The sequence below is a fragment of the Taurulus bubalis genome (assembly GCF_910589615.1).
Source record: "Taurulus bubalis genome assembly, chromosome: 2".
Lineage (NCBI taxonomy): Eukaryota > Metazoa > Chordata > Actinopteri > Perciformes > Cottidae > Taurulus > Taurulus bubalis.
In genome coordinates this window covers 44,016,215-44,041,172 of record NC_136590.1, presented here as the reverse complement: position 1 = coordinate 44,041,172, position 24,958 = coordinate 44,016,215, and the positions used below count along the sequence as shown (strand labels likewise).

General features: G+C 44.2%; 1 protein-coding gene across 1 annotated transcript in view; it reads left to right on the top strand.

Annotated features, from left to right (window-relative positions):
* ntm (neurotrimin) overlaps positions 1-24,958 on the top strand; it is a gene marked incomplete at both ends in the record, with an annotated part of 393,244 nt that overhangs the window by 277,641 nt on the left and 90,645 nt on the right. Inside the window, one exon of the mRNA XM_079237490.1 lies at positions 2,341-2,431. Coding sequence (XP_079093616.1) covers positions 2,341-2,431 — 91 coding nt within the window. The remainder of the gene's footprint in view (positions 1-2,340; positions 2,432-24,958) is intronic.

Below are 24,958 nucleotides of genomic sequence, written 5' to 3'. Positions count from 1 at the left end.
CCTGTTTGAGTAGCACAAGTAGGGAAGAGTCAGAAAAAGGACTGCATGCATGGATGGATTACTGAATGGGCTCTCCCCCTGGCCTTCACCTACACAAAGGAACTTAAAAAGACATTTACCAACCAGGCAGAGACTCAAAATAACTACAAATAATGTTAAAAGGACTACAAAGAAACACAAATAGACTGCAAAGAGAACAACACAACCCACAGAGATGCAAGACAGCTGCAAGGTGACACAAATAGACTCAAAATGACTATGGAAACGGACAAAAACTCAGAAAGGGACACACAACATTCGCAAAAAAGACTCAAAATGACCACGAAGACAAAAAAAACAACTGCAAAGAGACACAATGCAACTACAAAGAGACATGCAATAATTACAAATATACACAAAACAACTAAAAAGAGACATAAAGTAATTACAAATATACAGAAAACAACTTATTTGGGGACTTTTTCCTGATCCGATGTGAGGTCCCGGGACAGAGGATGTCGTGTGTACAGCTTGTAAAGCCCTGAGGATAATTTGTAATTTGTGATTTTGAGCTGTACAAAATAAATGTAATTGAATTAAATGTAAAAAAAAAGACAAAGTAAATACAAATTTACACAAAAGAATAAAAAATAAACATAAAGTCAATATAAATACAGACAGAACAACTACAAAGAGATTAAAAAAACCTTCTGTAAAGAGACCCAAAACAACAGAGAGATGCTTAACTACTTATAAATAGACACGAAGCAATTACAAATACACACAAAACTATTGCAAATATACACAAAACTATTGCAAATATACACAAAAATATTGCAAATATACATACACCTACTAAAAAGAGACACAAAACAACAAACCAAAACGTATAAGGTCTGTGTGTCTTTCTCCTGTTTAGGAGAGGCGGTGGGGCCCGTTGTACCCGGGGGCCCGTTGTATGGGCCTGTGTGTGTGTGTGTGTGTGTGTGTGTGTGTGTGTGTGTGTGTGTGTGTTCCTCACCAGAGCAGTTCCATGTTGTCAGTTCATGTGATTTGCAGCAAACAGAAGCTGTTGAGATAATCAGTCAGTCAGCAGACCGTCTCCTATTCGTATGAATCCACCTTCATTAAGAGAAGGAACCTGACGAGCTGCTTCTCATGCAGAGTGCAATTTATGCATAAGAGGACAGTCCCAACAGTAAAAACATGTGATGGGTTGTGTCTCTGGAGAAGAGCTCTGCATGAATTAGTTTGTTTGAAGTTAGTTGCTTTATCCGAGGATCATTCTTTTTACTCTGTTATTAGAAATGTAGACAACGTTAAGTTAAATACTCAGTTAGTTGATCAATGGAATGGAATCAGCTACTATTTTCATGATGTATTTAATATTTTAAATCAAGCTTTAAACAAAACAAAAGTTCTGGTTCCAGCTTCTCAGCTGTGCATTTGTTTGGCTGGTCTGCTTGGTATTTGCACTGTAACAGAAGTGTTGAGACTATTGTCCGTAGGCTTCTGTATTGGATTATAATTCCATAAGTAAAGTTCAACCGTTTCTGTGGAATTGCATTGTAAGAATATAATTGGTATGCAACATACTGTAAAACAAGATAACAATAACTGTGACTGTACCAGAGGCACAGTGACAAACTCAGCAGCAGCAGCAGAGACTAGATGACTATTTCTTCATGAGTCTATATTTAATGCAGATGTGAATCCTGGCTCGACCACAGCTGTGTGTCTGTGACGCAGACGGGAAGTGCTGTGAGACAGACAGCGACAGAGAACTCATTGACAACCGATGCAAATCGCGAACTTGGCATCTCCCTGTCTCTCTCTCTCTCTCTCTCTCTCTCTCTCTCTCTCTCTCCCTCTCTCCTCTCCTGAACATGCCTGCTCTCTGTCCGCGGTCCGCCGGGTGTTTTGGGCACTCGGCGCAGTTAAACTGCAGATGACCGGGTTGAACGCCTCGTGAAGCGATGTCTCCTCTCGTGTGAGAACTTGGGTGAAAAAAAAAACAAAAAAAAAATCAGCAGCGTCCGCCGGACCGCCGCCGAAGCAGACGGGCTTGTGTTCTTCCTCCTCTCCCTGTAAAGGCGCGCGCAGTAGCCAGTGGACGCTCCAGCAGCGCGTCTCCTCCCCGCGCGCCGCGGCTACAGATCTGGATTAACTCTAATGACCTGGGGGGTAAATAATCTCCACGCGGCCGGTGACGGGACGCCACACTGACTCAGAGTCTCTCTGAGGGATTCTATCTTTTCTTTCCTCTCGGTCTAGAGACGATGTCTGTCCGGGGACACTTTGTGGCTCTTTCCAAATGCTCTCTCCTGCTCTCTCTGAGGATGCTGCTTCTTGTGCCTGCAGGGTTGCCGGTCCGCAGCCAAGGGGACTCTCAGTCCGACAACAAGGTGATGGACAACATCACCGTCCGGCAAGGGGAGACGGTCTTCCTCAGGTGAGTCTGCTGCTTGCTTTTTATTTCATATTATTCCGCCGCTGCTAAAGTTGTCCGTTCTTATTGCAGTGTCCAGTGTGTGGAGATGGGACAGGGCTGCGGGTGTGTGTTTGATCATGTTCCCGCTGCTGGAAAGAAAGACATGTGGGGGGGATTTCAGAGGATTAGTCTGTGGAAAACACTCAATTCAGAAGCGATACTCTGCTAATCTTGAGCAGCTGCTTATTATTGTTGTCGACGGCGCAGAACTAAAGGTGCGAGAGGAGGAAGACTGTGGCTTCTGGGAGTGGTGCTGAGGAGGGAGGGGAGAGGAAGATAGAAAACAAATCACACATAGAATACAGAGATGGATTGACTAGCAGTTCCTCGGGACGGGAGATTGTCTGCGCTGACCTTTCCCCTCCTGCGCGCCCTCACAGGCTTACTGGACGCAGGCGGATTTGTGCTGCTTTCAAGTGCTGTCGGGAAATGTCCGGCAATAATCACAACGGCCCAAAAGAAGGTTGTGTTTTCATACCAGAGGTGGTGAGCTGTGATGTGTGGGAGGCGGGAGGGCACGGGGTCACGTGAGCAGTTAAAAGTGTTGCTCTGCGCGCACGATGAGCCTGAAGGAAGGAGTTGAGAGGAAGTGACCAGGAAGTGCGTCTGAGGCTGTCTGCGACACGTGCTTCCGTTTCCACCAGGCTTTTCCTGCTGACAGGCACTTTCAGTATTTTCACTTTAGGTTGGACTCAACTGATGCAGGCTCAGGGTGCAATAACGTCATTATATGGCACAGGCCTAGCATGCCACACAATAACATAATTAGTACATTTATGACAACGACCACTGCTGTGTGTGTGTGTGTGTGTGTGTGTGTGCCACAGTTGGCTAACCCCGCTTCTAGACCGCTACTGCTATTAGACGTGGTTTTCACTCACACGTCATGTTATTTATTCCATGCAGAGGCCTGCACCGTGCACTCGGCTCCGTCTCGGGGTCGTAACCACGGTTTCGAGTTTATTTCGGCTTCAAGTCTATTTTTACGTCAATAATAATAACACCTTTTATTCATATGGCGCTTTTCAAAATTCTCAACGACACTTTACAAACATTAAAATCGTCACAAAAGAGCTATCCACTAAAAGCATAGAACACACATTAGTCACATGAAAAGTGTGTTTTGCTTTGTGATGTGAAAGGTCAGAGCAGTGTGTGTTTGGATACACCTGTAAATGTGAGGTTCATGTGTGCGTAGTTCTGTGAGCTGTTAGCCAAACGTAGACCCCAAATAATAAGAGGAGGCACACTTTTCCCCCATCGACATACAGACTATGCTCTTCCCTACTTGTCTCTGCAGGGGGCGGAGACTCACTCAGCTGTGATATCAGTGAGTGAGGAGTCAGCGGGCGGTCAATGGCAGCATGAAAAACAGGCAGTAAAAGGTGTTTGGAGAAAGTGTCAGTCACCACAACCACGAGAGGTCCTTGAGCACGCAGCCGTTAATGGACACCCAAAATATTATGCAGTTTGCTGCAGCAGAATGGCAGATTAGCAGTGGACAGACAGGGTGCACACACGCAGGGAAATTGCTAGATGCAAACTACATGTCGTTGTCACAGTACTTGTACTATGTGCGATGAATACAGTTGAATCTGAATCTCATAATTCTCCTGGCGGGGATAGAATTGTATTTATGATTAGAACTTTATTCAAGATTAATCATTTATTTATAATAATAAAACGTGAATATTAAAGCATTAGCAACCACATTGATGCCCATGCATCAATCAGTTACATCCCTCTCTTGACTCCAGGTCTTATTTTACATAATTCCCCTGCCAGATGCTGTGAATAATATAACGCAACATGTTGTATGTTGAAGGTGGGCATTTGGACTTGCTGTGTCATGGAATTGCTTCGTCGTAAATCAGTGTCAAGGGACTCCCATGGTCCTTTGTTCTCCAGCAGGCCCTCAGCAAGGAGAGGAGGAGCACATGTAGCGTCATTCACTGTGAGACCAACAACAGGACAGCGACAGTAAAGCAGACGCAGGTCAATATTGTGCTCATCTGGGTTCTTTTATATATCATACATTTAAGACTCCCTGTCCTGTGTCAGTTTTAGTGCGATGCATTGCAGTGCTTTTCACTCCAAACATTGTTAAGAGCCTACTGGGAGGAAAACTCATTTAAAGGAAGTTTGGTGGCTGATCATTTCACATGTCCTCTCAAAGGAAACGTAGAATTTCTCAACCTGGACCCTATTTTCTCAGTTTTTTTGTGTCCAACTGACTAATGGGGACCTCAGTTTTTTAAATTGGTCCAGCATTGAGGGAGAGCGCCACAGACGGCGAACAGGCTGCCATCATATCCTTTGGGGGCAATTCTGCATCGTTAAAGTACATCCACTGAAAGTGCTTTATTTCCACTGACAGGCTCAGATTGTTATTATAAGTGTCGGACAGCATTATGGAAAGAACCCATTCGGGGAAAAATAAACGTTTTCTCTTTAGCTTTCGCTGGGTCTGGTTTGTTTATTATTGTGTTCTACTAAGTCTCGCTCAGGGGGGACGTCCCGTTCTCAAATCCCACGAGAGAGGACTTGTTGCTGGACGGCAGTACAGAAAGTGCTGTATTGTACAGAAAGCATAGCTTAGTGTTACCTAACTTACTGTCAATGGCATGGCTGATTACGTAGCTGACTTTGATAATGTGGAAGAGTCCAAACCCTCTTGAGAGTTTTCAGAATGAGGCTTCCAAAAGCTGTTGTCCTCGTTAGTCACTTAGACTGAACAACGTGGGAAATAGGGACCAGATTGCATAACACAGAATGTATCCTCTAAGATTCATCCTCTTGGATGAATATGAGTGTAATCTACACTCATCTATCATCTCAAGCGAGACTTTACATTTCTTATGAACTCATGATAAATATAAATAAGCACATTTTGTATTCGAACCACAGCAGTAGGCTCCTGTTGAAGTGCTTGACAGCTCCAGTCGAGTACTGTGCTGTCCTCTGTGGAGAGCACACTGTCTCCTCCGGTACCATGGAGAATACACTGCTGTCCGGTCCTCCTTCAGGACCACGGACAGCATACTCCTCTTCTCCTTTCGTACCATGGAGAATACTTCAGTTTATTTTGTATAGCCCAAAATAAGCCTTGGAGGGCTTTACAATCTGTACACATATGACTTCCCTGTCCCGGGACCTCACATTGGATCAGGAAAAACTCCCCCAAAAAATAGAAAAAAAACGTTCACAGGGAAAAAAGGGAGAAACCTTCAGGAGTGTCAGAATACACTGCTGTCCTGTCCATTATTGTCCTCCTTCAGGACCCTGGACAGCACATTATTGTCCTCCTTCAGGACCCTGGACAGCACATTATTGTCCTCCTTCAGGACCCTGGACAGCACATTATTGTCCTCCTTCAGGACCTTTGATAGCACATTATTGTCCTCCTTCAGGACCCTGGACAGCACATTATTGTCCTCCTTCAGGACCCTGGACAGCACATTATTGTCCTCCTTCAGGACCGTTGACAGCATGCTCCTGTCCTCCTTCAGGACCCTGGACAGCACATTATTGTCCTCCTTCAGGACCTTTGATAGCACATTATTGTCCTCCTTCAGGACCGTTGACAGCATGCTCCTGTCCTCCTTCAGGACCCTGGACAGCACATTATTGTCCTCCTTCAGGACCCTGGACAGCATGCTCCTGTCCTCCTTCAGGACCGTTGACAGCATGCTCCTGTCCTCCTTCAGGACCGTTGACAGCATGCTCCTGTCCTCCTTCAGGACCGTTGACAGCATGCTCCTGTCCTCCTTCAGGACATGCAGCATACTGATTTCCTGTCCTCCTTCAGGACCATGGACAACACACTGCTGTCTTCCTTCAGAACCCTTGCCAGTCCATAGCAGTAAACTGTAAACTGTCGCAAAGAACAAATCAGCAGCCGTCCCATGTGTCTGCTGTGTATTACACTGTCAAAGCTCATTTCTTCCTCTGATCAGTTCCATATTACTGCTGTGCATGTGAGCAGGCCTGCACCACAGAGCTTGTATTGTTGATGGAAGACGCATTACAGTCTTGCTCCTATTACTATTGGCATGCACTGTTCAGCCGTACTCAGGTCAGTGAGAGTGGCAGGTCTGCACATCAATCCTCCAGGCTGAGTAGGAATGGCCTTTTCAGGCCCACATTGATGGCTTTAAGTTTCTTTCATCTTGCTGGTGAGTGCCCCACTCATACCGTCACCTGGGTTGAAAAGGCATTTGAATCTGAAGTGCATGCTGTTGTGAGGCTGGATGCTCAACTTGTAATGCTGTCCAGCTGTCTAGTTGCCCATAAAGTCAGCCTTTCACTCATCTTGACAACGGATAGCAACTGCAGTTGTTGCGTTAGGAGGAGATTAACGTGAACTGACTTTGTTTCCTGTGATCGTATGGATCACGTTTGACTCCACGTATATTACGTTTGTTATCGGCATTTTCAAAAAGCACCGATAGGTCGAAATTGAAAAAGTTTGATGAATTGCCCTCAAAGATGTGTTGTCCATTGTGTCCGTATCATTCCATATGCTCCTGGGACGACCTGAAGCCCGGACGGTGGACTGTCCTGTTGGTGTTCCTGATCCCAACCTGGGGACAGCTTCTAATCCATCACTGCAGACTCCTTTTCACGCCGTTAATATATAGTCAGCTGACATCGTGAGCGATGGCCACAATGACCTCTAAGACAGCTGTATTAAGGGCACACCAAACTGTGAGTGGTCTTCTTCAGGGTAAGGCAAGTTTATTTGTATCGCACATTTCAACAACAAGGCGATTCAAAGTGCTTCACATAAAACCATTAAAAGCATTAAAACATAATGCAGAGAAAACAGGATTTAAAACAGTTAAGAAAACATTAAAACAGCCAAGAAATAAAATGCAGTAGTGAGATGCAGTAATTGAATCTGGATCAATTAAAGGCAACAGCAAACAGAAAAGTCTTCAATGTGGACTTAAAGGAGCTGAGGGTCAGCTTTCAGGGACCTTGTTCCAGATGTGTGGAGCAGAAAAGCTGAACGCTGCTTCTCCATTGGGTAGAGGGGAGACAGAGCAGGACAGTCCAGCAGCACAAGGCAAAGAACTTAGCAGCGTACGTGATGCAGGTAGAGGCAGGCCACCCCCCCGTTAGCTCGCTGAGCCAATTTGTATTACCTTCACAGTCCCTGGATAATTAGGATGTATCGCCTTCCTCTGTCACACACGGTGTTATAGACGTGAGTCTCACCTCCCCGCCGTGCTCGGTGCTAACAAGCTCCGAGTTGCCCTTTTTGACAACTGCCAAAACCGAGGGTGGTCGAAGCAAAGCAGAGCCAACGCCGCCTCTTTCCTTCCCGTCTGCGTCGTTTTTCAGAGCCGTGGCCTAATTTGTGGAGTTGAATAAACATCGTTAATTATCACTTTATCGAGATGTGATCTGAGCTCTCACTCCCCAGCTGATCCCCGGGTAAATCCTCCTGTGGAGAGATTATAGCACCACCACAACATGGGCAGATATTGCACACATGTATCCCTTCCTCTGGTGAATTGTTTTCACCCTCCCCTCCACCTCATGGTGATTGATGCTACTTCATCAATAGACCGTATACAATTCCTAAAGTAAAGTACAGTGCTGCATCGTGAAACACATTGCACCCTATATGCATATGGATACAAATAGGTATTCTAGGCATTATAAAGATAGAAGTTTGCTGTGGCATTTTCTGACACAACTTTGTTGATTACAGACTGCACAGCCAGAAGCAGAGCGTGTCTGGAGAAGATGATTTCTTAACTGTGATGCTGTTTGATTGCAGCCAGAACGAGATGATGAAAGTGTTTCTGTCTGGCTGATTGAGCCGAGCTTACTTTCACATTGCGAGAGAGAAATTGTGGACTATTTTTAAGTAGCGACTGTAAATCTCCAACCATAATACATTGTGTACTCTAAACGCACAGCACTGTGCTTGACATAAAACAGATTCAATGAGAAGCACATTAATTTCCCAAGGCTCTGTCCATTCAAATGGATTTAATAAATGAGACACACTTCCTCTTGAGACTGCGATTAATGAATGTCACCACAGTGGCCGAGGTGAGCCGCCAACCTCCCAGGACTTGCTTATCTACCTGCACAGACCATGCCGGTCTCACAGCCACATCATGTTAACATTCATTCCTTTCTCTCCTCGTCGCCCGATGAATGCGTCAAAGATTCAGGTTCGATCTCTCAGGAGCGAGGCTTTGTTCACACACTTTGAACTGCCTTGATATCTATACTTTGCATGTGGAAATAGCTTCCTGTCACGGCTTCTAGCTGGTTGCATGAGAGTACATGCATCTGTGTTGTGAATGATACTATCACCGATGAAGATTTTTCCCATCCAGTCCATGTTTGGAGCTGAAGCTGCTCTCTAGGGGACGTTCATTTAATTCTTCGGATGCCACGGGCCAAGATTGGAAAGCTGATAATTTGATTTCGCAGAGGGATGCTAACGATTCTCTCTGTAATTCCATTTTCTTTCACCTTGCATCGTCTAGCCAGGCTTTCATCCATCAGCCACACGTTTTCACTTATTGTCTCCACATTACTGGTCCAGAAAGGGCTTTTCACTGTCAAAATAAAGAGGCTCTGATAGCAAGAATGGCAGGAGAATAGGACCGCTGTACGACGTCATCAGTTATAAGGTCCTTTCTAATAGAGTTGTAATATAGCTGAAAGCATTTTTCTCATTTTATGAAACATTGGTAGATGTGTTTTTTTGGCTGAAAATCATACTTTTTTGTATCTTTCAGTATGAAGGGATTGTTATCATTTAAGTGTGGTACATTAGTGAGATATTTGGGTAGCTTTCACCTCTTTTCTTGCTTATGTCATCAGCAAAATGGCACAAAACTGCAGAATGTACAGATACAGATGGCTCACAGGTCAGTCACAAGCAGACACCGCATTCACTAGAAGCAATATGAATATTAGTAAGTAGAACCGTAGCTTTAAAATGCATTTGTGGCTACTTGGGGCAGCAGAAACACATTTTTAAGGAGCAGTTCGTAGTATAAAGTGACAAACTAACTGACTAAGAAAGTCAACATGGATATATTTGTCACGTAATTTACGTACTTAAGTAACACCACTTGCAAAGTTATTTTAATCCCAACTAGCTGAGACGGGGAGCCTCGGATTAAAGGACGACCCTGCTCACCACTGAGCCACAGTCTCCTGCAAGGAAGCCAATTACAGAACTACTTCTCTTTCCTCAATAGCCCTCAATTATTATTTGTATTAAGATGGTTCATTTTATTGTTTCATCTTAAAAAGCTTGGAACAGTAGAGAGAATGCAGCTTTAACACATGAAGCATAAACTTCTATACAACCAAAGGAGTCGCCCTCTGGTGGTCAGTAGAGATAATGCAGGTTTAGGACATGAAACATATACTTCTATACAACCAAAGGAGTCACCCTCTAGTGGTCAGTAGAGATAATGCAGCTTTAACACATGAAGCATATACTTCTATACAACCAGAGGAGTCACCCCCTGGTGGCCAGTAGAGATAATGCAGGTTTAAGACATGAAGCATAGACTTCTATACAACCAGGGGAGTCACCCCCTGGTGGTCAGTAGAGAGAATGCAGCTTTAACACATGAAGCATGTACTTCTATACAACCAAAGGAGTCACCCTCTGGTGGTCAGTAGAGATAATGCAGGTTTAACACATGAAGCATATATTTCTATACAACCAGAGGAGTCGCTCCTGGTGAGAGCATGCAGCTTTGGAACCAATGGAAAATCAAAGAGTGAGAAAAATAGTTATTAGTCTTGACCACATTTCAAGACACAGTGTTGTCCCTGCAGGTTGACGTGAAGCCCGTTTAAAAGGCCACATTTCAATGAGATTTGAAGAACTAAATCATACTTGGATAATTAATCCACTTTCTAAAAGGCAGCCGGTTAAAAACTGTTATGTCATCTGCTGCAATAGCACGTTTCATCTACAAATCTTCCTCAGAAAGACAGAGGAGTTGCCTGGTGTTGTATTCCATGACACACACTTGTGCAGATGCCCTGGGAAAGAGCTTGGCCTCCATGTCCAGGCTCTCCATATTGTCGATGAGCATAATCCCATATCTCCAGTGGATTACAGTGGGAGGACTTTCTGAACTGTGGAACAGTGGCGGTTCATCGTTCGTCATTTCTGGAAGATATCTTTTTTCTTTTTCCTCTCGGTCTCCCCTCTAACACTTGTCTTGCTTTGATGTGATTTCATTCTGCCTTGAATACTGTCTAGGAAATGACATAGCTTCTGTAATGAAGTGTGACTGATTGGGCGAGTGCCCTTGTGTGAACATTCATTTTTCGGCTATCCAGGAAGTTTGAAATGAGTGCCGGGAAGGTTGGATTGCACAGATTGATTTTCATAGCCTAAATGCCCAGCAATTGGAAGCGTTCTGGTCCCCATTCTGTGAAGTTGATAATCCTCTGATAGGGCTGTTGCTCAAATAACCAAGATGTTCCCGTCTTCTCAAAGCGCTCCAGCTTGCAATTGTGCGACAAATAAACTGCTCAGTATAGTTAGAGCTGTCATCTCCAAGTTTTATCAGCCATTGTGAAATAAAGCCTGTCCTGCATGGAGCCCCACATTGTTAAGGGGGGGGGGGGGGGGGATATTATTGTAGTACTTGTGAAATATGTCAAAACATGTCATTGTTAATACAACCAATAACTATATTAATCTTCATTTTACTAGATTATTATTTATTTCATTTCAAAATGTCCTTTAAAAAAAAAAAAAGTTTAAATATGATGCCTTTTTTTCACAATGAAAACCCCCTTTTACATCATTATGTTGTTTTTCATGACAGTGGAGGGGTCACCAGTGCCCGCCCCCTCACCTTTCAGCCAATCACATGTGCTCTCAGGCTCACAGCGGGCCACTAAACTGCCGTTAGCTGCTGTTAGCTGTAAACAACGATGCCAAAGTGATTCTGAATGAACCAACTAGAGGCTCACAGTAATTACCTTCTCCTTTAATCTACTCTACAGCAAGGGTCGGCAACCTTTTTGATGTGAAGGGCTGTTTTTAAATTCCCTTGTTAGTTAGTGTGTAAACATTAAGTTTAATTATGATACAACATATATAAATCCCTTACGGATCTGTAATTATGTTCCATCCATATAGGTAACGTGCACAGCAACATACAGCAAATATTGTTCTACCATAATCAGGTTTGTAATTATATACAAGAAAACATCCATGTGATAGTTGGAGGAGGAGAGAGGAGGAGAGAGGAGGAGACGGAGGAGAGAGGAGGAGAGAGGAGGAGAGAGGTGGAGAGAGGAGGAGAGAGGTGGAGAGAGGAGGAGAGAGGAGGAGAGAGGTGGAGAGAGGAGGAGACGGTGGAGAGAGGAGGAGAGAGGAGGAGAGAGGAGGAGAGAGGAGGAGAGAGGTGGAGAGAGGAGGAGAGAGGTGGAGAGAGGTGGAGAGAGGAGGAGACGGTGGAGAGAGGAGGAGAGAGGAGGAGACGGTGGAGAGAGGAGGAGAGAGGAGGAGAGCTCGGGATTATGTGCTTAAGAGATTCTCACCTCCACCTCCCCTTCAGCGCCAGGATATCAATACTGCAGGGCACTGTGCTCACACACACACACACACACACACACACACACACACACACACACACACACACACACACACACACTCACACTGCAATATGCAGAGCTCCACAGAGGCCAGACAATCTGTGAAGGTATGAAAAACATCCATGTCCTTTAAAGTATGAACAAACTAAGTATGTTTGGGAAAAGGCAGTAGAGAGCAGGATCAGTAATGCTCCAGCACAAGAACACGGCTTTGAAAAGGATGGAATTACACAAAGAAACTGAATAAAGACTTTAGAGATGAAATCATTATTTAATAGAACACGTATGCCTTCATAATAAAGTATTCATCGTAAAAACACCAAACATTCCTTTGTTTCAGCCGGTCATTTGTGAGGATTTTCATCTTTTCTTTGTCCTTACAGATCATACTTTAATATGTGGCTTTTGGACAAAATCAGCTATTTGTAGAAATCACCTTTATACCTTTAAGAAGTTGTAGCTTGCATGTTCACAGTTTTTGGTCAAATGGGCTAAAATCAATGAAATCAACAGAATGATCAGGATGTCAACAGTGACAATAAGTGTTTGCTGTTGCCCCAATACAGTTTTTAGGACGTATACTGTGCAGGTTGTGCTTCTGTTCCACAACACCGACTGTAACACACACACACACGCACACACACACACACACAGGCATGAGGTCAAATCAGATCCATTCTCCCCACCGGTATTTTAAATATACACGATATGTCACTCAGGCAGGGCGGGATATCGAACCTCAATACACATCAACTGGTGGCTGTAAGGTACTGCAGACTGGCATTTAACTTGTCCTATTCACATATTATATGAATTAATCCGAATTATACTGGGCGCTGTCGGCCTGTGTGTCCTGTCCAGAGTCTCTCGGACAGCAGCAGGCTGCAGCAGAATAACCAGCATGCCGTGTTCCTGGCCTTTACTCCTGCTCCACCACCGTGAAATGTCACAGACAGACCAAGCGAGGCCGTGATGCACACAGCAGCCGGCCACCCGGCAACAGCAGCATCACTTCAGCACCAAGGACAGCGCTCAGATAACGGGGAGAGGGATCCTCCTCTGTTGCTCTCCCGAAGGTTTCTTCCCTTTTTTAAAATATTTTTGGGACAGGGATGTCGTATGTGTACAGATTTGAGAGGCCTCCGAGGCAAAATTTGGGATTTGGGATTTTGGCCGTAACAAAATAAACTGAATTGAACAAGATACCGTTCTCTCTGACATCAGTTTTATGACAGTAGGAGTAGTTTATCCTGTATGCACACACACACACACACACACACACACACACACACACACACACACACACACACACACACACACACACACACACACACACCATATGCAGCCACACACATACATACACGCACACACACACACACACACACACACACACACACACACCATATGCAGCCACACACATACATACACGCACACACACACACACACACCATATGCAGCCACACACATACATACACGCACACACACACACACACACACACACACACACACACACACCATATGCAGCCACACACATACATACACGCACACACACACACACACACACACACACACACACACACACACACACACACCATATGCAGCCACACACACACACACACCGTCTGCAGCCACATACACACACACACACACCCGCTGCAGCCACACACAGACACACACACGCGCGCATGCACACACACACACACCGTATGCAGCCACACACGCACACACACACACACACACACACACACACAAACACACACACGCACACACACACACACAAACACACATACACGCACACACAAACACACATACACGCACACACACACACACACCGTCTGCAGCCACACACACACACGCACACACACACACACACCGTCTGCAGCCACATACACACACACAAACACACACAAACACACATACACGCACACACACACACACCGTCTGCAGCCACACACACACACGCACACACACACACACACACCGTCTGCAGCCACACACACGCACACACGCACACACACCGTATGCAGCCACACACACACACACAAACACACACAAACACACGCACACACACACACACACAAACACACACACACACACACACACCCACACACACACATCGTATGCAGCCACACACACACAAACACACACAAACACACGCACACACACAAACACACACACGCACACACACACCATCTGCAGCCACACACACACGCACACACACACACACACCGTCTGCAGCCACATACACACACACACACCCGCTGCAGCCACACACAGACACACACACGCACGCACAGACACACACACACACACGCACAGACACAGACACAGACACACACACACACGCACACACACCGTCTGCAGCCACACACACACACCATCTGCATTCACAGACACACACACACACACCCCCCCTTTGGTTCCTCTATGGGGCCTTTTGATCTAATATCTACATACACATGCAGTCACACTGCGTTAACAGTCACCTGTCTGACTTTCACGCAGCTTCAAGCTTTCATAATCCAGGGTTTAATGCCAAAAGTAATGCAAAAGTCTGGCAGACACTGTAATAGAAAAAAAAGAAAAAGGTTTCTCTTCCAGATGCAGTCCTTGCATCTGTGAGGGGTTCCATAAAACGTGTCACTGGATGATATACTACGGCATCGGCAGTAAACATACTGTAGCTGCAGGATCTGCCATCGCTGTCCCATGAGCGACTGGTGAGAAGAAATGAGCGATCGAATGGGCACATCCGATCAATGAGAACACCTTACCTCTGTTTCCACTCAAAAGCCAGCTGGCGTTTAGGTGGAAAACAAACAGCTTTATTTATTTCCAGCCATAATTGTGCCCAACAAACTTCTCCTCTGGCTAAAATAAGTTTTTACTGACTTTACACTTCAAAGTGAAGAGACGGCAGAGTGCAGTTAGAACAGGCAGGGCTCCGGGCTAGAACTCCAACACACCCTTCATGGCTGATCAGAGACGGCCTTCCTGTGTGTGTGTGTGTGTGTGTGTGTGTGTGTGTGTGTGTGTGTGTGTGTGTGTGTGTGTGTGTGTGTGTGTGTGTGTGATGGTTATGTCTCACACAGACAAATGTCCCCAGAAGGATACACAAGAGAGGAATTCAGCAGAATGACAACATTTAGCTCGCCCTCGCTGCTCGAAGTGGTAGTTACAGTTGGAGATTGAGATTTGGGTGTGTGACTGTGACTGTTAGAGTTAGGACTCTATTTTAAAGCTGTGGTTGGAAGTCGGATGAAGATGAAGATTTAGAACTGAAATATACTGCCCCCTTTGTTCAAATCTACAGGGATTATTAAGCACTGTTACTCAGAAGTGTATTTACTATAATAGTTGGTGATGAAAAATCAGAAGAAATAAAATATATTATTCAAAAGTGTTTTCATAATCACCTTTATCGCCATAGACTGCATATAAGAAGTGGACGTAGTCGTCATGGCGTCTCCCATTGGTTTTATACGTTTGGCTAACGCCATCTTGGATTTTGTCTGGATTGTTTTTCTGCAGTCAGCGAACAGAAGCGATCATATCTGGAATGCAGAGGAGTAGAGACCTGTCAATCACCTTGTAGCCCCGCCCCTAAAGCGTCCCCTGCTTTATGGTCTGTTTGACTCTAAATGACTATAATTTACTAAATGAACATCATGCTGTATTGAAGAAGACTTGAAACTAGAGATTGAGACATAAACTCATGTTTACAATGTTTACTGAGGGAATAAATCAAGAGAGAAGTAGAGTCATTTATATAGACTTCTATACAACCAGAGGAGTCACGTCTGGTGGTCAGGAGAGAGAATGCAGCTTTAACACATGAAGCATAGACTTCTATACAACCAGAGGAGTCGCCCCCTGGTGGATAGAAGAGATAATGCAGCTTTAACACATGAAGCATATACTTCTATACAACCAGAGGAGTCACCCCCTGGTGGTCAGGAGAGAGAATGCAGGTTTAACACATGAAGCATATACTTCTATACAACCAGAGGAGTCGCCCCCTGGTGTTCAGGAGAGAGAATGCATCTTTAAGACACTTCAGCATTGGCTTCACTTTTCAGAACTGTATGTTTCCGCCTGAATACTGCTAGTCGGCTTCTGACATCCATTTCTCCTACAGAAGTACACAGTAGTGTTATTATTGTAACGTTCGCCTCTGAGCGAGCCTCCAAGATGCCACCAAATACAAGACAAATATTTATGTATTTCTAGTCAGCATTCTTCCAGGGGGAGACCACGATGTCTGATGGGCATTTGTAACATTTCAATGAGAAGAAATGTGACAAAAATGAGGCCTTACTGTGTGAGTGCTTCCTGTTTAATTCACCAATAAGGGTCAATGGAGAAATGTGATGTGATGAACGCACACTCTATCGAGGGTTATGGGTGATGGGAAGAGGGGATAGGAGTCTGTGTAGAGGAGAGGGAGGCAAGGTCAACAACAGGCACCACGTCTTGTTTACGTTATACAACAGAAAGATTTATTTGACAGGCAATTTAACTAGGGGTGCATAAATATGTAATACACTCTGTGTGTCCTAAATCACACTTATTCAAGTACGGGGTGAAGGCTGGAGATCGTAGTTGTGAGGGTCTCACCCCATCAGAGAGCACACACACACTAAGTGTATCTTGCCTCTTAATGTTGCTCTCAACGTGCACCAGCCTACAACATGTAGGCTCAATATTCCTGCAGTTTTTCACATTACAGAACATTCAAATCTTTCTTTTCCAATATCGTGCCGCCCTAACAGCAGTGTGTGATTATGTTTCGTCTGCATTTTTCAGAATTTAACCGAGGTGAAGATGAGAATGTCATGAAAATATCACACAATATAGTTTCTACCCGTTGCCCAGGGATTCTCAGCATCACATGTGGCTGAATGAAATGCCTCTGACACTAGATAGTGGAGATGTGTCTCCTCTACCTGACTCTTCTGTCAGGTATGGGTCACGCTGCCTGTGTGAGCGGAGCGTGGCGGCTGCCTCGCCGCCTCTCACGCGTGTCCACACAGACAACGCTGCTGCTGCCAGTCCTTTCTACATAGTCTGTTCCTTTAAGAATGGCCAGGATGTTTGATTTCTTCTCATTGTAAATGTAATTCATTTTTATTTTAGACAGAAAAAGGTTAATGAGCGCATGCTTATTTGTAAATAATGATTATAATCCAAAATGAAAAGCTTATGGAGCCGTGCAACGCACCGCATTTTACAAACACCGTCCTGCGAATATTTCAGAATAAAATACTTTTATAAATATATGTAATAATATATATTATACTATATATAATATATGATAATATATTTTGTCCAAAGAAAGATGCTCGAGGCTTTTATTTGGAAAACAGAAACAGGAAGTAGAGGTACACAGGGGGGCTGTAGGGAGACATGCAATGGCATGGAAGAAAAGAAAAAAAAACATATTTGAAGGTTGTTAATGTTTCCCCGTTTATGTTATCGTCATCAAGTTAAGAAACATATTTGCTTTTTTGCATTTGCATGTTTGCTTTTTGACAAAAAAAAGATCTTCCTGCCCATGTGAACCAAGTAGTTTTATTGCCTAAAGCTAACAAGCTAGTTTTGTAGTTTTGTTTGTTGTTATTCACAAAGTAAACCACAGGATCCAAACTGTTTAAAACTGCAACCTTCATCAGCAACATTTCCCCTGCGAGCGTATTTGAGAAAGCAGTTTATCTGTATGAGAATGGATTTTGAAACCTATGCTTTCCAGCTGCAGTCTAGCGTTCCACATGAATACTTTCTGTTATGTGTGTTGCTATAACGCTGTGGCTCTAACCACCAGATCTCCTCAAGGTTCATGTCGTGTCTGTTGAAAGAGTTCCTCCAGCTGGTTTCGTGTGTCCTCGCTCCTCAAAGATGCCTCCTCCCTCCTAGCTCCTCGGAGCAGGATTAGGAGCCTTCATTACGGTGTGCAGGATTCCCAATCTCCAGGTTAAGCCATGATCAAATAGGGGAGCTGGCATGTAACCATGGATACTCATGGTCACATCGTGACCTTTCCTCTCATGCCATCTTCGGACCGTACAAGAAAGCTCATAATGAGCACAACACGCCGCATGCTTTCCTCTTGCTCGGCTTTCTGGGAAAATATCCCATACACAAGATTCGGAATGTGCCAATACATTTACTGAGCATGTTGTTGATTGAGCTTGTAATGTTTATATTTTAATATTTGCTGGAGTGCAAAACATTTGTCTTTGTCGCTTTGTTTTGTTGATTCAACACAGTCACTGTGGTGTGATGCACATCACACAACCAGTAACATGTGTTTCATTCTATGTAAAGTGGGCTTTGTCTATGATGAGACAATAATATGATTATATCCCTGAGTCACTTATTTACAAGTCAACAGTGTAGTTTTGAACATTTTGACAAAATCCTTTTTTACCAGGTGTGTTTTACTAATTTGTTCCTCTCATATTAGTTGTATTCTTCCCTGTTTTGCTTCTAATATGAGTATTATATGCCATGAATACCAGATGACAGTGTATTAGGAAGAGAAGACAGGAGTGTGAGTGAAAAATACCGTAATAATAATAATAATAATAATGCATAAACATTTTTTTTTCAAGAATCTCAGAGTGCCACAGAGCCAATATATAGTAAAACAAATAAAAACAGTTAAAACATAGCCGTCCTTTTTTTAAATGGATGTTTCCCAAATGCCAAGCGTGCTGCAGAGGTAACCATGCACACACATCCCTTCTATTCGCTTATTATTAGCCTTATTTACATTTAGGGCAGTTCATAAGTTGATGATTTGTTTCCGAGCTGCGAGTCGGTCTGCAGCTAGAATACTTTCCATTCCTCCTGGGCATCGCTGCTCCATTAACCACTGGGACAGGACACGCTAGTCCTCTTCCTGAGGATAATGTGAAATCAGGTGGTATTCAAAGCAGATTATCTTCCTCACCTCACGTACCTACAGCGCTCACATGTCTGATTCCATAGTGGGTGCCGAGATCTACTATACGAGAGAGATTAGGGAATTCTTTGCCGTTCATGCACCGAGGAGCCAGAAAGGATGTTCCTGCTCTGAGACCCCGAGAGCGCCTGAATCCCGGTGGAACACAACATACGGCTGTGAGTACCGAGCTGCAGCAGCTTTGGGCTCATCGGCAGAGAGACTCCCTCCTGGTGTCTCCGTTCATCTGTAATACAGTATGGAATGAAATACAGGGAGTCCTAGAGGGCAGCATTTAGTTCAACCTTCATGTTTTTTTGGTTTAAAAACAGGTAAAGTGAAAACAGCACAGCTTGAACAAGAGTATAGTTCCCTGAACATCATTTAAAATGTGTTATGGGTCAACATTTATTCAAACACTACTGGTTATTGATCAGTTATCAAATCAGTGAAATACAATCAAAGTTTCACAAGCTATGACATAGAAGGACTTACAATACTATTACTATACGAGTAATACTAATGATAATACATTTTCTTTTCATAGTACTCACTTTACAGGCATTCTCCTGGAGACAGGAGGTGGGCATCAGAGGAGGAGGAGGAGGAGGAGGAGGAGGGTGGAGCGGGTTGTGAGGAGTGGGAGGCCGGGTCACAGAGGCCGGTGTGAGGGAGAGGAAGGGTTTTGAGTTGAATCTGTTGTGGGACAGGAAACCAATGGAGGTTGTGGAGCTCAGGGGTGATGCGAAACAGGAGAGGGGGCGGGGTCGAGCGGTCGAGCTGCACAGTCCTTAATGTACTGGAGTTTATTTAGGTCTTTGGAGGATGTGCCATAAAGGGCGATGTGGCTGCAGAAGTCAATTCTGGGTGTGATGAAAGCACGGATCAAAGTTTCAGCAGCAGAGGAGCAGAGAGGTGGGCGGAGGCCAGCGGCGTTTAAAGAAGGAGAACGGCAGTCCGGCCGATTTGATTGATGAGGTGGTTGAAGGAGCGGCTGCTGATTAAAATGACTCTGAGGTTGGGGATGTGAGGAGGGAGCTGGAAGCTGTGAGTGGTTTTGTGAGGGATGCTTTTATCTATACTACTATTGCTTCACATTGTGTTCATGTTACACGGTGGCTGTGTCCCGTTTCATGTACTTCATATCCACTCCATAAAGTCCATATTTCAAGAACAAACACGTCTGGGAATTTGCACAATTATGGAATGGCGGTTCTTCTGTAGACTGTCCCATTTGCGGAGAATGTGGAGGTTCATCACACGTTGTAATCTGCATTAATCCATGCATATTTTGTGTCTAGACTCCTGGCCTCCTTATATATCTTGTTTTGTGCAACCAACAATCCCAAACTATTCAGTTTCAATGCCATAACACGATGAAGGATTCAGCTACTTTCTGTATTCTTTAAGTTCTCTGCTGTCAGTGTGCAGCACCCTCATGTTCAACTGATCGTTGAAACTCTTGCACCACGTTCCTCTTGTAGCTTAAGGGCTCTCATTAGAGTTGGGAACACCAGAGGGCTTTTGAGACTTTCCCCGTCTTACGCTCATCAGTTTTCTATCTGCTGTCAAGTCACCAAGGTCGCAGTCGTCGGTGTGTGTGGCTGGGTGGATGGAGTGTCGTCCAGGTTTCACAAGGTTGGCAGTACGATCCTTTAGCTGCTTGTGTCCGGGCGATGAAGCCTTGCAAGGTGCCGGCATAACCATTGGGCTCACTGACATCACTGTGGGTTGATGGGTGAAGATGTTACTTACATGCAGACAAAGATAAAGACAAAGAGGTCACATTATTTGTCTTTAGTGGTCAGTGCTTCAACAACTAAATTAATGTGTGTTCATGAGCTGTGTGTTTTCTATGTTTCTGCTCACAAAATATATCTAAATATTCCTGCTCAGCTCTGTAGCTTTGATAGATTCAACAATCAACACACTTCTGATTTGGTGGCACAAGAGGCGACTGTAACTCAGACCTTCAGACGTGAAATGCAAAGTGCAGGATGATGCATGTTGGTCGAGGCACCGGGGCATGCAGCGCTTCCTTTTTCAAATTAATATTAATAATTGATAACGTCCACAGGGTCGATCGGGGACCAGCTGAGTGTCTCAGTCAGTGCTGTATCCCATAATGCATTCTGATTCACCACTTTTGCATGCTGGGCTGATTGCAAAGTGTGTCCTCTCAGACCCAGTCCACAGTTTGACAAGCTGTCAATGGAGTGGAGGCATGTCTCTGACGTCCGGGATGGCTGGACCTGTCAGAGTGTGTGTGTGTGTGTGTGTGTGTGTGTGTGTGTGTGTGTGTGTGTGAGAGAGAGTCTGAGAAAAGCTGACTTTGAAATGTTGGTTCTTGTGTTTTTTCCCTGCTCTCCTATTTGAATGCCACTTGTGAGTGCTTTTACGATCTCTTTAAGAAGACAGGATTGGTCAGGTTTGCACTTAAGAAACTGCTTTGGCATCCAAACATCTTACCTCTACCGGTACGTTTGTGTTTGATGTATTACAACATTTCTGTATGGCCAGTACAGTTAAGATCTGTGGATGTGGTCAGAAATGTTCTGAAAACATCCAAATCAGTCAGTATTTTGAAAACCGGATGTTGCGGGACTTTATCACACACTTTGGGCTGCATTCCCAAACAACCCGACTCAGAGAAGAACGGACCCGGCGCGACGGAGGCCGTTACCGTGCGCCACTTTAGACCGGCGCCACTTTTCATTTCCTCCGCAGAGTTTAGAAATTCAAATATGCTTAAATTCAGCGGGGAAAGCAAGAAAACAATTACACAAACACACGATTATAAACGTATTTGTAATACGTCAAACACAAACGTAAAAACAATAAAACTAAAATATGTGTATATCAACGTATTTGTAATACGTTAAACTCAAACGTAATGAAGGTGCAACTACGTTTCCGGTCAACGTAATTGAAAATGCGTATTAGTTCTGGGGGAACGCAATTTTTAGCCAGACCATAATAGGTCCCATGTGCTTCATGCCTTTCTTTTAAAGCCACAGTAACCTGAACCTGACCCATAATTGGACCCTGTCCCTGCTTGTCTACCTGCTACCTGTCTCTCAGTGCTTTTCTAGCCTCCAACTGAATATCTGCGGTTTTGTTTCGCTCCTGCATCAAAGTTTGTAAAGTTTCAGATATCTGCCTCGTTTCTGCCTGTTTCGCTTTCAGCTTCAGAGGAGTCCGTCTTGTTATATTTCCGCCAAGATTCCACCTCACTCCCTTTACCTGATAGCTCTGGTACGGATTAGACGCCTGGAAGATAGAGTGAGGTTGCTGGTATGTGCTTCACCGAACCAGGTTTCAGTGAAGCACGCAGATCTGGAAACGTCTGTGGTTTTATTTGCCAGAGAGAAAACATTGGCCAGATTTTGCAGATTTATATCCCTCATATGTTTAAACAGCGCTCTGCTGCATTTCCCCCCACCAGCGTCTCATGCAAATCTCATAGATAACTACAACGTCTCCAGCTCAAATCACTGCAAAACCTTCTGCTTGTCAAATAGGGAAAAAAACGTGTGACAAGTGCGATGTCGAAAGTTCAAAAGTTCTTGCCTGGTGAATGTAATCGGAAAGCTGGAAACTGAACAAATATAAAAAATCTAATGGAAGTTCCATAGAGCAAAACACAGAGGCTTCCCACCGAGACAATGGAACCTTGCGTCAGTAAGCCAGGCTACCATTGGCTCGTCAGAGCTGGGGGCGGGACAGGGAGGCAGCTGGATATGCAGAGTGATTGAAACTTTCCTCAGCAATTCACGATGCTTAAAAAACGCCTCACCTAAAGAAACTGCAGTTACTGCACTGTCTACCATCGAAGAATGCGTGCACGTATACGACATACGTTAATTGTTAATTAGTGTGAGATAGCTTGAGCATACGTGCACTTACCATATGGCAAAACAACCAATCAGCCATAACCAATGTACACGTACAGTATATCACATGTCCCCTACCACTCTGATTAATTCAACACCTCCTGCTGGTGGATTATTTGATCGAATGTCAAGCGCTGTACAGTTTCATGAAATGTAAAGTTCCTGAAGAGCGAGGAGGACACTTCAGACTGACTCAATGATCCCCAACAAAATTGGTTAAGAAGATCTTTATCCCACCATGCACGTCTTTTGTTGCGTCAAGCATCTCTCAAGAAGGCAACAGTGAAAAGGGAGAGTTGACAAGTGGAAACTAATAAATAAATAGAAGTCTCTGCATTTCAGACAGGAACTTAGCATGATGAAGCTGATGATGAAGGCCCAGATGCTCCAGCAGCATGCCTCTCACCATGGAGGCCCTCACTGGAGACGCACTGTGTCCTGTTCCTCGCTACCTGGTGATAAAAGGCCGTCTTTGTTCGCTCGTCGTTGTCAGGACATCTTCTGCAGACTCTGCACTCTTTCTCATGCGATGCAATAACTGTTAATTACGTGAGCGGTCCAACCTACACACTTCTTCTGGGGAAATGCATCAAAAACAATCTGCTGGCCTTGCAGTGTGCTAGTTTTTAGTTTGATATCACTGATGTTTTATGGGGAAAATCACAAATAAATCACAAAATATTCATTTAAAGTAAGTGAAGTAGCATAATATGAGTTGACCTGGAACTACAAGCAGCTACAACGTACACTCACCTACTGAGCTCACAATGGTCTGTTTCTGTTGATATTGTCAGAAATATGTAAATCAACCTATATGTTTATGAATGAGGTCATCGTTAAAGGTGGCGTTGTACTGTACTACATCATATTGAAGTGTTTCTAACATTTTGTCCTCCCTGTTTACCAACATGAGGGAGTCAGAAGATAAGAAACACCTCTCAATATAATGTAGTCCAATGCAACACCATACGGTTGTCACAATTACATATTTTTCGATACATACTATATATAGATTCTGTTGAGCCAGGCCGGCCATGGGGGTTGTTGCTGTTCTGTAACTACTCCTGCGTTCTCTGCATGTTTCATTATCTTAATGTTTTCTGAGCAGGAGCTTTATATTACTTGGTATAATTTGGGGTCCAGCAGAGGCTTAGCCCTCACCTCTAGTTCTCTCCGTTCTACCTGTATTTACATATGCATGAGGCATCTGTTTTTATAGAGAATACTTGTTTCTCCCTCTGCTTCACCAAGGTACAGCGTGCAGTTATTGGAACCATTTATCAGTTGGAAAGTGTACTTTAGGCACGCAGGCTCTGTGACTGTGACTCTGTGGAAGAGCGGAGGATTGGTGGTCCATCCCCGGCTCTGCTAGGCTATGCCGATTTGTCCTCCGGGGTCTGAATAGTATGACTGTTAGAGAGTCCTGATGAGCAAGTAGCCTCTTCCATCAGTGTAGGAATGAATAACCATTTAGAGACACCAGCTGTAGAAAGTGCTTAAAACCACTGGATGTGCATCCGCTCTGTGTCTGTGACTGGAGTTAGTTATCTGTGGAAGCTAATACGCCTGAGAAATACATATAACATGAATACATTTAATGAGCAATACTTGAAAAATAAAACAAAATAAGGATATCATCAGTGACAAAAATAAAGTGGTTGACCTAACACAGAGGGATACAGGAGCCGTGATAATTAAGTCTCACATATTGAAGAGAATTTAATGATTTATATGTTGTACTACTTTACTTTGACTAAAGTTTCATGTCCCACTTATACTAAAGAATGTGTCTCGAAGCTGAGCCAAGCTGAGAAATCGTAACTGGTCAAGTTCTCAGTCGCTCTTGACCTTGGCTGAACAGATTAGATACAGACAGACTGTCTTTGCTGCTGATGTCAGCTAGATGTCTGAATTACAGACGGACTCAGCTCCCTTTTTCGCTACTAAGACTGAGACAAATATGGAAGTCAGATAAGGGGGAGTCTCACAGAAATGGGATAAATATCCATTGTTCTTAGAGAACGGGGCCCACTCTCATTCTGG